Raw genomic sequence first — 13,224 nt, 5'->3', positions numbered from 1 at the left:
GTACATATTCTTGTCGCTGCCCGATCTGATTCAACCATAGACGTGAGTCATGCATATGCGGCATAAACGGATGACCCAGCCTTATTATATTATGAAAATAAAGATAGGGTTATGGTTAGACCAGAATGGTGGCATAGCAAACCTTTCCTTTTTAGAAAGTGCAAGTTCATATTAACCTTGGTCGGATTCGTGCAAGGATCCGCGTAGGAGGCGGCGCATCCATGGACTGACGTGCAAAATGTTTTTGTTAGGTAGATTTTATTTTTTTTTAGCTTGAGCACTGCTTATTAACCCCCCCTCCCCATATTTCCCATTTATTCATCTGACTTGGGCACTACACAAAAGCCCTGTAATGGCAGGAAAAACACTGGTTTTTCTGTCTGTGTGTACATGTATCTGTCCACTGCTAGTCTCGCATACTACTGAGCCTGTCAGTCTAATAATTTTTGTGCAGTTATGACTGTATGTTCAAGGACCTCTTGTGGTTACGATGATTCAGAACCTTTGAAAAACCTGTTTTATACTTTGAGCTCTTTTATACTGCTATTGAGTGCTAACTACTCAGCCGGTTTTTCGCATAAGTCCCGAGTACCGGAAAAGGCGGGCGATATGCAGGCAGTGTCTCCATATTTTCCCTTCTCCCAGTAGGCAAAAAAGGGTGGTTTGTTGCCAAGTCCAAGTGTCGGAGAAGGGGAGATATGCCTAGCAGACATCTGCGCTCTACTGAATGCACTCTTCTAGTCTGTTTTATCTTACTCTGTACTCTCTATGTTTTGCCTATTGCTATACTTTTTCTGTGACTGAGATGAGCTGATGGTCTTTGTGAATTTCCAACAACTTACCTCTTCAGCTGGATTCCTCGCTTCCCCCAGTGCAGAAGCTGACTGTTCCTGCAGCAGCCTCTGTGTCCTGGAACCGCTCTGTGTCCTTCCGACCCTCTTTGACCCCTGGGGGAGTGGGACGATCCCTGGACAGAACCCCTAGAGACACAGTAAGAACCCGATGACTGCATCACTTTTCACAGCTGAATTGTTTACCATCTATCAAATTTGACATTGTAATTATTTTGCTGTTATAGTTCATGCTCCATTTTCTCTTTACTCCTTAGCCCACAAGACAGTTACCACACATACCCGAAGCAGCCCCAGGTCCTTCTCAAAGGTATTGACAGTTCATCGTGAAGAATATGACAGTTTGGGGAGGCTGGTCTCTCTTTTGATCTGGTTGACTGACTTTGACTAATTTCCTCTCTTGTCCATCTCCCAGCACAACTAGTTCTGGTGGCCCAGTCTATCCCATGTCCAGCACGCCTGTAGCTGGCAGCACGAGCACTGGGGGAGGTAAGATGAAACGGGAGAGAACCAGCACACGGCCCTCCACCAGACTCCCTGAGGATGATAAGGTGTGTGCTTTTGTTTTGATCAGCCTTCAATTTTGATGTAAATGTTTCAGAAAGAATTCAGATGATTGACCAATCAGATAATGTCTCATTTAAAAAAAAAACAATTTAGCAAGTCCTCCTTTTTTATACAGAAGTCTGGACAATGAGGTTTTTTTTTTTATCAGTACCACTAAGCTATCCCTGCTGATGTTTCTTTATTAGTCACATGCTTCAAGAAAGCCAAAATGATGTGCATAGCACCTTTTTAATTTTTGTACATTAGTGTGCTGTGCTTTATGCCTTAAGACTGTTCACCGTGATCAACATGCCTAATATTCTGTTACAGCAGGTGACTGAGATGCCAGACCTGCCGCCTATCTCACTCCCCATCAGCAGCTTCAGCCTGCCCACATTCAGCTTCTCTTCTCCACCCCCCACCACTTCAACCATCCCCAACCCTGCTCCCAGAACGACCACCATCACCCCTGCAAAGGACTCCACTACAGACAAGGTTCGAATTTAATCTGTTTTATATTCATGAGTCACACCTGTATTGGGATTTTAACATAAACATTTGTTTTTTTTGTTTGTTTTTTTTTTGGTCTAAATGAGTGCTCTTATGATATGTTCCTTCTAGGAGCCTCCCTCGGCCTCTACACCTCCCTGTGTACCTTTCACATTTTCCTCCCCTATTGTCAAGGCAACTGCTGCTAGCCCACCTTCCTTTTCCCCTTCTGTGAGTAACAATAGCTCCTAAAGGATTGTCTTCCATTATTTTATAGTTAACATCAGTATTATTTTGTAAATGTATGACATAAGTTATGGTTGATGCTTAAAGTGGTTTTTTTTGTTGTTGTTTTTTTTTTTTGCCCCTTTCTTAATAGGGTGGATTTACTTTCAGTGAACCTGTAGCAAAAATGGGTCCCTCTATGTCAAATGGGAAGCTGGCTACTCCCATAGTGGCAGCAGGTGAGTTCTGTTCATTGCAAATTTCACCATGAGATAATTTCTTTGTCTTGTTCGTCTGTTTGGTACGCAGTTGTTTGCTTCATATATAGAAAGACAGTTCATATATCCTAATTTAATCATCTTTTTAACAGTGAAGTCTACTATAAACAATAGCACAGAGGAGTTTGAGGGACCGTTCAAACCAGCCAAGACCCTGAAGCAGGGCAGCGTGCTGGACCTCCTCAAAGCACCTGGTTAGAATCAGTGACATATTATCAATTATTTTTTATAAATATGATAGGTTTTTTTTTTTTATGAACATTTTTTATAATCTTTTGTCTTTATAAGACTTGTTTGGAGGCTCAGATGTTTTTAATCTTTTCCTCCCTTCTGTCTCGCTCTCTTTCTCCTTTCTCTCTTTCTCCAGGTTTTGCATCGCCGAGTTCCTCGGGACCTGTCACTGCTGCCCATCAGACCTCCACAGAATCCACCAACCCCACCTCGACCTCTACAAGTTCTTCTTCCTCCTCCTCTTCTACAGGGTTTGGTGATTTGTTCAAGCCCCCAGCAGGCTCTTTGAACTGTAACGTCTGCTTGGTGCAGAACAAACCCTCGGACACCAAATGCGTTTCCCCAAAGCCTAGTTCCTCCTCCTCTGCCTCTGCATTCAAACAGTTGGACAATAAGCAGAAATCCACCACCTCTGCCGGGCTGGAGAACAGCTCAGCCAACAACACCACTAGTACTACAACCGCTTCAGGTTATGGCACAATGTTTGCCAAATCATCGGGAACTTGGGAGTGTGATACGTGTCTGGTTCAGAACAAAGCCAAGGCTATTAAGTGTGTGGCCTGTGAGACAGTTAAGCTTTCACCAGCTATCCCTTCTGCCTTCTTACCAGTAAAGACTGTATCAAACCCTGCAACCCCAGCCTCCTCATCCACAGCAGCAGGGATTGTCGGATTTGGGGACAAGTTCAAGAAACCAGAGGGCGTTTGGGAGTGCAGCACCTGTTTGGTGGCGAACAAGGCATCGGACACAAAGTGTGTGGCCTGCATGAGTGCTAAACCAGGTAATGTGGAAAGAGGGGCTGTCTTGAGGTTGTGTGTTTTTTTTTTTAAATTACTGACACAACAATTATCCTGACCATGTTTACTGTGCTGATGTACCATTGAAGTTGTAATAGTAGCCCTCATCTTGAACATTTAATGGCTTCTTCACTATCAGTAACTAAAGGAGGTGGGATAGGAGCAGTTTTGCCAAAGGTCAACTTTCATTCTTAGACAAACACAGTTTTGAGGTATGAGTTTCCTGGTTGACATTTCTTTCCTCTTTTTCACCACACAACAGGGGCATCAACAGGGGAACCCTCATCGTCAGCTCCGCCACCAGCAACCAGCAGTGCTGCTGTATTGGGGTTTGGGGACAAGTTCAAGAAGCCGGAGAATGCCTGGGAATGTGATGTCTGCAGTGTTCTGAATACAGCTGCGGACTTAATGTGTGTTGCCTGCCAATCGGCCAAGCCTGGAGCTAAAGTGGAGCCAATAGGTAAACACAGCCATCCGCTACTGATGCTTCTCTAACAAGATAAGATAAAACTCATCACCCTAGCTAAATTGCTCAATGATGTAACAATGTAGACATACACAGTACAAATAAAAATATAACAACTACTGTACAAGCTCTACATAGTGTTGGATAATAACAAGGGATGGGCAAACGATCAAATTTCCTTGATCGATCATCGTGAAAATTAATGATCAATTATCGATTAATTGTTAATTACTTTTAATGAAAAAAAATGCCTATGGCAGAAATACCAAAGAAAGCGTGTTTTTCCTCAATTAAATCTTTATTCATCAAAGGAGTTAACTTATAGTACAACCACAATGCTTTTAAACAAGGTAGTTAAAGTTTAAATGTTTAATTGTAAAAAACCGGCATATCACATTCCGTCACGATGCATAAAAAAGGCAACCACGAGCCCGGCCGAGTCAAATCTCTTCACAAATTAAAGAGCCAATGCTGTTGCGCTCTTAAACACTATTGAGCCTCTTTGAGAAACAATTCCCCACAACATAAATTATATGTAGGCTATGTATAAAATTTGCAAATTAAAAAATAAAATAAAAACATTAGGCCTACTTAGCGCTGACAGTTTTTCACAAAATGTAACTTTGAACAACTCCAATAGGCCTCCGGCTGAGAGAGATAAAATAAAATAAATAACAGTTACTCACATAAAGGATAACTGTCCACAGTCCACTCTTAACAAATTCAGGTAATTCCAGCCTACTGGTTTTTGTTCGGGAAGATGACATGCTCAGGGCCGGGTGAGACGGGAACGCAGCCTAGTGACCGTCAGTCCAGCCGCTGAAAGCACTCGCTCTGAGTCCGAAGGGACCGAAGTTGTGGGGATGCAGGGGTATTTTCGCGCTAACTTCGCTTTAGAGCATATGTCTCTATTAATCTGCAGATGCTCACGGTAATTTTCTCCGCTTGCTGTGCATCGCAGCTCCTGTTGCCTCGAGCTAACACCGACGTGATGGAGGGCGAGGACGGCGGATTTATCAGGGTCGGATGCATGTTATTCAAGTGGTACATCATCGGGGTAGTTGCTGTGTTATATTTATATGTCACACTGCAGCGTTTACAGCGAGCTATGTCATTTTTTAACTCAAATTGGTCCCACGCCACACTTGGCCTTACGCGCTTCATGTTGAAGGCTGTTTTTCCAATATGGTAGCCAGTTGGTACTAGCTCAGTTTTCGGTCTCCAGATATAAAAATTGCACCCATGCCTGGTTAAGAGGTGTCATTACTGCCAGGCAGTGAAATTCATTCTTTCAACATTGCTGCCACGGAGTGAGATTCATTAATTCAACCTCTATGTGATATGGACGTTGATCGATAAAAAATCCACGTGATCGACTAATTTCCTAATGATCAATTATCGATTATCGATTAATCATGCCCATCCCTAATAATAACCCATTGTATCCAAGTAATGAACACCAGAGCAATATCATCCAAGACTAAAATATAATCTGTCTACTGGTAATAAAAGGTAAAGAATAAAAATTCATTTAAATGAACATAAAAAGCATGAACATAACTAGAATAGAATAAGCAACACGAATATGAGGTAACAGCATATTAATGCCCCTGTATTTGTCAGTTTAAATCCAATTCACTGGCCTTTCAATGCCAGTCTTGAATGACTGGAAATGTAGGTATGGGACTTTAAGTGTTAGTAAAACAAATCTGATCATTTCCAGTACATCTAAAAAGCTGACAACTTTGGAGTGTGGAAATTAATTTACTGATATACATTTTATAAAGATGTAGACTTACTGTTAATTGATAAATTGCATAACTGTGGTCATGTTCTGTTGTAAGACCTATTCTGTAGCTTTTGTTAGATGTGGCCCATTTAAGAATGACATTGATTGTTCATTATTTGTAATTTTGAGAATGTTTAAGTATGTGAGACACTTGGGGGTACGGAGTGTGTGTTGTGATCAACACAATGTACTATTTGAATTATTCAAATAATTTCTCCCTCTTGCTCAGCTTTTGGTTCTTCCACTTTTGGCACCTCTGGATCCTCTGCGTTCGGCACCTCTGCATCTGGTTCAGGAGGGTTCAAGTTTGGCTTATCATCAGACTCGAACTCTGGGTCTGGAGGGTTCAAATTTGGGGGAAGTCTCTCAGATTCCTCTTCTTCGTCATCAGGGGGATTTAAATTCGGGGTCCCATCTGGAAGCTCATTGTCAGAAACCAATTCTAAAGACACTACTGGCTCATCAGGGTTCAAATTTGGTGGCTCAACTGAGGGCTTTAAATTTGGTGTGGACTCCATCCCACCGACAGCCAGCGATAACAAAAACTCTGACCTGGCCAGCACAAGCTCTGGTTTTAAATTTGGAGCCAGCAGTGGGATAGCATTTGGATCAGGATCATCTAGCGTAGAGAGCAACTCCTCCAAGGGCAGCTTCACCTTTGGACTGTCAAAACCTGAGGATAAAATGGCAGCGACCACAACTCTTCAGGCATCCTCTGTGACATTTTCTCTACCCACATCCTCTGAGGAAAAGGGCGACAGTGTTGCATTGTCAACTGACACCACCTCAAGTACTACCATCACAACATCTGTTGGTTCTGTGTTTAGTAGGCTGGTTGAGCCCAGCATGACCACTGCTACGCCATCAGGAGGCCCCACCTTCAGTTCCTTATCCACAGAAAAAGAGCCTGCTGCTCCCACGTTTACCTTTGGGAAACCAGAGGAGAAGAAAAAGGCAGCTCCATCCTCTTTCCTGTTTAGCTCAGCTGGTAAGGAGGCAGAGGGAACCCAGGCACCAGCCACCTTAGGAGGCTTCCCTTTTAGCAAGCCTGACCTTCCCAAAGAGAACCCCCCACCCCCCCCATTCGGCAAGCCAGCGGACAAGAGCGAGACCCCTCCACCTGAGGTTCCCAAGCCTTCCCTGGCCTTCGGACAAGGTGCTACAGGTGAGATAGACGTGCGCATCCTCTTTATTGCAGGTGTTTTTAATTTATGAGCACCAAGGCTCCGCCCTCTGATGTGATTTAAAAACTTTATTTCAATATGCTACCAGCTGTGATGGTTATTGGTTTATTTTTCTGTCACACAGATACAGCTGCTCCAAAATCAGCATTTTCCTTTAACGCTGCTACCACTTCCTCTTCCCCGGCCCCCAGCCTGTTTGGCACCGGTAGCAACTCCACCCAGGCTCCTGCTCCCAATGCTAACCCAGCCCCCAGTACCTTCATTTTTGGTCAGGCAGCCTCATCCTCTGGTGATGCTACGCCAGCCAAGACCTTTGTGTTTGGGCAGAGCCAAGACAACCAGCCCCCTGCTCCGTCAGCCCCCTCTCTGAACTCCAACCCGGCCCCAGCTGCAGCTCAACCCTTCCTGTTTGGGGCCCCTGCTAACGCTGCTCCTGCTGCTGCAACCCCGCCCTTCACCTTTGAAGCAGCAGTGCCCTCTGCTGCCTCAACTTCAGGTCTGCATTTCTTTCTTGATTTTAGTGCAGTGGTACTCAACCATGTGCCATGGAGGGCCTTGTGTATGCAGGATTTATTTCTAACCCAACACTACAACAGCTGATTTAACAGATTAGTAATTTCAAATGGACAGGGAATGACTCCTCAGTGAAATTGGCTACGCTGGAATGAAAACTTCCATAGCACCTGTTGTGACACCACTGTTTTTGGTGATTTTAATTAACATATTTTGGCATGATATGTGTTCATTCTTCAGGTGCAAGTACTTGTCACTATTTAATAATAACTTGTTATCTAGAACTTTGCTAAAACAATGTTGCAAAGTGCTTTACAAAGAAATAAATCCAGATAAGGCAAAAATAAGAATAACACCAAATAAGTAAGAGTAAAAATAAAAACAGTATGGATAAATACAAACAAGTATCAAACATTTGTAAAAGCTTTCATAAAAAGAAAAGTTTAAGACGAGATTTAAAAGAAGCTAGAGACTTGGTTTGTCTTAGTTCAATAGGAAGAGCGTTCCATAGTGTAGAGGCTCTAACAGCAAAAACCCTGATCACCCTTTGTGACAGACCGAGTCCTGGGAATAACCAGCAAGGCTCCATCTGCAGAGCTTAATGGTCGAGAGGGTTTATACCAGGTCAATAAATCAGAAACGTATGTAGGAGCAAGACCTCTTAAGGCCTTTAAAGTAAGCTATACATTTTTAAAATCAATTCAAAATATAACAGGGAGCCAGTGTAAGGAGGCAAGCACAGGAGTGATATGGTCATGCTTCTTTGTCCTGGTAATGAGCCGAGAAGCGGCATTTTGTACCAACTGCAGACGGTGGAGGGAGCCCTTGCTGATACCAGAGTAAAGTACGTTACAATAGTCAAGCCAAGAGTAGATAAAAGCATGTACAACTTTTGGCAGATTGGCAATTGATAAAAATGACCTAATTTTGGAGATTAGCTTGAGCTGAAGAAAGCATGGCTGAACAACATGTTTGATTTGATTATTAGAACTGACGTTAGCATCAAATATTACCCCAAGATTCCTGGCACCCTGCTTAAGACTACCTGACAGACCACCAAGAGTAGTAACAAAAGCACTGATGGAATTTCTGGGGCCGAACAGAATGACCTCAGCCTTATCGTCATTAAATTTGAGAAAATTTTTGGACATCTCAGGATTTAAACCTCGATCAGGATTTAAACCCTGAGGATTTAATGTCAAGACAGGCAAGTTATGAGATTTGCTATGGCGCTAGGATCTGTGGGTTTGTAGCATGTATAACGAGTGTCGTCAACATAAAAATGATAAAATGCATTGTGATTTTGAATGACCTGGCCAAGGGGCAGCATGCATACAGAAAAGAGAAGGGGGCCAAGAACTGAGCCTTGAGGGACACCACAACTCAACTGAGCCACCGAGGAAGTAACGTTTACCCAGAACAACAGAAAAAGTTAATAAACTTAAGAGCTGAGCCCTTGATGCCCACCCAAGTCTCTAAATGATATAAGAGGATGCTGTAATCGACTGTCAAAGGCAACACTTAATTCTAAAAGAACTAAAATCGAGCAGTTACCTCTGTGACCTAACTAATGACCTGTGACTAACTGTGACTGACTAATGACAGTCTGCAGTAAGCAGTAGGTCATTAGTGACCTTAACTAGAACTGTCTCAGTACTATGAAGTGTTCTAAAACCTGACTGGAAACTGTTAAAAACACTATTAGTGTTCATAAAAGAAATCAGTTGAGATGAAATTACTCTCTCCAGAACCTTAGATAAAAAGGTCAATTTTTCACAATTTTACAATTTCATTTAGCAGACACTTTATCCAAAGCGACGTACATCTGAGAGATAATACAACACAAGCAAGGATCTAGTCAGGAGATTACAATGCAAGCAACTGCCAAAAACCTAGGTTCAAGTCCGATAGGACATGGGTGTCAACAGACAGTACACACAGGTAGTGCATAGGGTGCATTGAAGTGTTTTTGTATTTTTATTAATACCATCAGGTGTGGATCTAAATTAGGTTTCTTCAGTAATGGGTGAACAATGGCGTGCTTAAAACTGTCTGGAAAAGAACCAGAGGCCAGAGAATTATTAAGAATTTGTAGAATAATGGGGCTAACAGTTGAAAATACCTCCTTAAGCAGCTTAGTGGGAATGATGTCTAAGATGCAGGAGAAGTTCATATTGGAGACTGCACTCTCTAACACTGAAATTGTAATTGGTTGGAACTGGGTAGGAGAGGGAGAGTTAACAGGGGGAATTAAATGAATGCAAGGGCCTGGCTGGGTTTGGGACCTGATATTCTCCACCTTATTTACAAAATGAGTGAGACATTTTTCGGACAACTTGACATCAGGTTCAAAATAAGAAGTGGAGGGACTACTAATAACAATCAATTACCCTTAAGAGAACCTTAGGTTTGTGGTACCCCCCCCCTATTTATTTATTTATTTATTTTCCTCTCCAAATGTACTTGGCCAATTACGCCACTCTTCTGAGCCATCCCGGTCACTGCTCCACCCACTCTGCCGATCTGGGGAGGGCTGCAGACTACCTACCACATGCTTCCTCCGATACATGTGGCGTCGCCAGCTGGTTGTTTTTTTTTTTTAACCTGACGATGAGTAGTTTCGCCAGGGTGCGTAGCGCGTGGGAGGATCACACTATTCCCCCCAGTTCCCCCTCCCCCACGAACAGGCGCCCCGGCCAACCAGAGGAGGCACTAGTACAGCAACCAGGACACATACCCAAATCCGGCTTCCCACCTGCAGACACGGCCAATTGTGTCTGTAGGAACACTCGACCAAGTCGGAGGTAACAGGTATTCGAACCGGCAATCCCTGCGTTGGTAGGCAATGGAATAGACCACTATAACACCTGGACACCCAGGGTTGTGGTTGTTTCTTGATATCAGTTCAGAGAAGTACGCTGATTTTGCATCCTTAACTTCCATCTGGTAAATTACCATTTGGTTTTTTAAGGGTGTTACGTGCTCATTTAGACTTGTTGACCTTCCATTGTCCTGATTTTCTAGTCTTTTAAGGGCACGAGTGTCACCATTCAGCCAGGGGAGGTTGTTTGATTTTTGTTTCCTAGTTTTAAACAGTGCATTTGGTCAAGGATGGATAGGCACTGATCATTGAATGGATTTAACAGTGCATCTGGGTTGAGGGGGGATAAAGAGGGATTAGAGAATGAATTAAAAGCATCACAGAATTTAACTGCAGAGCCAGCGTTGAGAATGCGACAGCATGTTTTAGGATAGTGACTAGGAATGAATGGCGAGCTGTAGTGGAACTTTGAAAATGACAGCTTTATCCACCAGATTAAGACAACTCGAGAGACAAACCAGATGAGAGTACAAGGTCTAAAATGTGACCTTTGGAATGTGTGGCCCCTTTTAACAAATCGAATGAGGTCAAGAGTCTATAAGAGCCAAAAAATGTGACGTTAGGGAATGGGAAGGACCTGTAAGACCTGTAGACCTGTAAGCTGCCTTGATCAGTGCATATCAGTGGTCGAGAGTCCTGCCTCAGGTTGGGCAGGTGACATGTTAGTGAAATTTTGGTAGTACTGATTTCAAGTTACAGTGGTTAAAGTGTCCCGCCACAATTGAGATGGCCTCAGGGTGCGAGTTCTCCAGCCTACTAATTATTCTATACAGCTCTTCCAGTGCCACTGCGGCAGTAGCTTGCGGTGGTATGTAGACAGCAGTTAACACGCAGGGGATATCCCTTGGGAGATAGAATGGTCTGCACCTTATTGGTAGTTGTTCCAACACTGGCGAACAGGACTGAGAGACTTTTCAAGTCAATGTGGCATGAATTGTTAACAAAGAAGCATACACCACCTCCCTTTACCTTGCCAGTAGTCATCATGGAATGGTCCATATGGTGCACAGAAAAACTCTGGTTGTATATCACAGAAAGTTGAATCAGTTCTATCTGGACAACGTTTATTGAAAGAAATGTTTCATCACTCATCTAATGCCCTTTTTCCACTACATGGTACCGGCTCAACTCGCAGAGTGTTCGTTTTCCATTACTGTAACAGTACCCCCTCAGTGTAGCTGGTCTGCATTGATTTTGGTACCCGCTCCAGTTTTTTTTTTTTTTTTTTTTTTTAAACCTTGGTTCTCGACAAAGGTGGTACCAGAAAAGTGGTAACAGTTACCAAAATGCCGGTACTTTCCAGTAATGGAAAACGAAGAAGTCGAGTCGAGTTGAGCCGGTACTATGTCCTGGAAAAGTTGCATAAGTGACTTATTCAGTATCAACTGACTGCAGGTATCCCCACTCTTATAAACAGCACAGTTTCTTAATGACTGAAACAACGATCAGTTTCATATGCAGATTACTGTGATCATTAACTAGAGTTACAATGGCCATGTGTACTGTTGACAGAGGATTGGTGAATAGTTGTAACTAAACAGTTTTAGCGCAGGTTAAAATTTCAAAATACTAGATTAACATGTTAGGACCCTTACAAAGAAGCCAAATACCATAATTTAGCTTCAAGCAATCACCAAATATAAATATATGTGCAGATATAGTACTTATAGCACTTATAATAGTAATTTGACTTACATTTTACAGCGTACTTGCTGCATTTCAGCTTCTGCAGAGACTGGTTCAGCAGGTTGTAGTTTGGAAGATTAGAGCTAATTTGGCCTCTTCTTTCTGTATTATTTGACAGAGTAAAGGCTGAATTGGCACTTCCAATATCAGCAGATTTTAGATGCAGGATTAGGGGTATTTTTGCTTGCTATCAGTTCAAGTTCTAACGATCAGAAACTTACGGGCAGGGTCTCCCTCCCACTCTATGAATATAGTCTTGAAATATTCCTGAAGAGCTGTTTATAGCCAAAGGTGTTGAATCTTAAGCATTTCCCCAATTGTCTTACCCCTTTGAATTGCCTGTTTTGGCCAGATTTTTCAAGATACTGCTGCCCTTATTCTTCCAAGTTTAATTTTTAATGTTAGTTTATTGACATTTGAACTTTAATCTTGGTGGCTGTAGATGTTAATCATCCAGTATTTAATCATTTTTCTCATTGTTAAACTCCAGCCCCGTCTGCAGCACCATCCCCCTTTGTCTTCAGCTCAGCCCCCTCTGGCGGGTTTGTTGCCAGCCAGACCCCTTCCTTTGGTAATTCATTTGGATCCCAGGCCCCGGCCTTTGGAGTTAAGCCCAATGCAGCCCCCATCTTCGGACAACAGGCCAACTCCACACCAGTGTTTGGAGCATCCGGTAACTCTGCACCAGGTGGGTGAATGTGATGGCATGTTCAGGTTTTGCTTCTGGATTAAAGTATCTGTAAATGTCTGTGTAGTTACATATGCAAGAATATTGTTATATTTCTGTACAGAGTTAACAAAACTGTCTGTTTTTTAATCGGCTGAGTGTGAACAGAATGAATGAAAATGTCTAATGCTGAATTTTATTTTAATTAGGTGGCGGCTTTCAGTTTGGTGGAGCCAGTGCATTTGGAGCAGTGACTAACAACACGGGCGTGTTTGCTTTCGGAGCGGGAGCGTCAGGGTCTCCTGCCCCTTCCGCCAATCATCCCATTGCACCACAACCAGCAGCACCAGGAGGCGGGTTCAACTTCTCACAGACCCCAACCTTCAACCTTGGGTATGATAGGCAGTTTAATTTTAAATACACCCATGGCACACTTAAGGCCCTGACCTGGGGGTTTGTCTCAGTTCCTTCTTGTTTTATTGCATATTTATTATCCACAACTGTTTATAATTATGGTGATGATGATGATAAAAAGGAATGTCACTTTCTCTTCCAGGTCGACTAAATCCTCTTTCACTTCCTCCCCTGCTGGACAACAATCAATCACTGGGCGTAAGATCA

At 42.9% G+C, this 13,224-nt stretch overlaps 1 protein-coding gene across 3 annotated transcripts in view; it reads left to right on the top strand.

Annotated features, from left to right (window-relative positions):
- The window catches only part of nup153 (nucleoporin 153), a 28,547-nt gene that overhangs the window by 14,297 nt on the left and 1,026 nt on the right, over window positions 1–13,224 (top strand). Inside the window, exons 9-22 of one of the 3 annotated variants that reach the window (XM_056298105.1) lie at window positions 851–991; window positions 1,109–1,161; window positions 1,267–1,402; window positions 1,731–1,892; window positions 2,019–2,117; window positions 2,266–2,350; window positions 2,482–2,583; window positions 2,757–3,401; window positions 3,680–3,877; window positions 5,902–6,837; window positions 6,981–7,352; window positions 12,427–12,624; window positions 12,813–12,996; window positions 13,160–13,224. The exon at window positions 13,160–13,224 is cut by the window's right edge and continues 1,026 nt beyond it. In XM_056298105.1, the coding sequence (XP_056154080.1) occupies window positions 851–991; window positions 1,109–1,161; window positions 1,267–1,402; window positions 1,731–1,892; window positions 2,019–2,117; window positions 2,266–2,350; window positions 2,482–2,583; window positions 2,757–3,401; window positions 3,680–3,877; window positions 5,902–6,837; window positions 6,981–7,352; window positions 12,427–12,624; window positions 12,813–12,996; window positions 13,160–13,224 (3,376 nt within the window). Of the gene's footprint in view, window positions 1–850; window positions 992–1,108; window positions 1,162–1,266; window positions 1,403–1,727; window positions 1,893–2,018; window positions 2,118–2,265; window positions 2,351–2,481; window positions 2,584–2,756; window positions 3,402–3,679; window positions 3,878–5,901; window positions 6,838–6,980; window positions 7,353–12,426; window positions 12,625–12,812; window positions 12,997–13,159 lie in introns of all 3 variants that reach the window. The other 2 variants (XM_056298104.1, XM_056298103.1) reach the window with 2 other exon arrangements.

Source organism: Lampris incognitus, chromosome 18 (genome assembly GCF_029633865.1).
Source record: "Lampris incognitus isolate fLamInc1 chromosome 18, fLamInc1.hap2, whole genome shotgun sequence".
Taxonomy (NCBI): Eukaryota; Metazoa; Chordata; class Actinopteri; order Lampriformes; family Lampridae; genus Lampris; species Lampris incognitus.
This window is presented reverse-complemented; position numbering and strand designations above follow the sequence as displayed.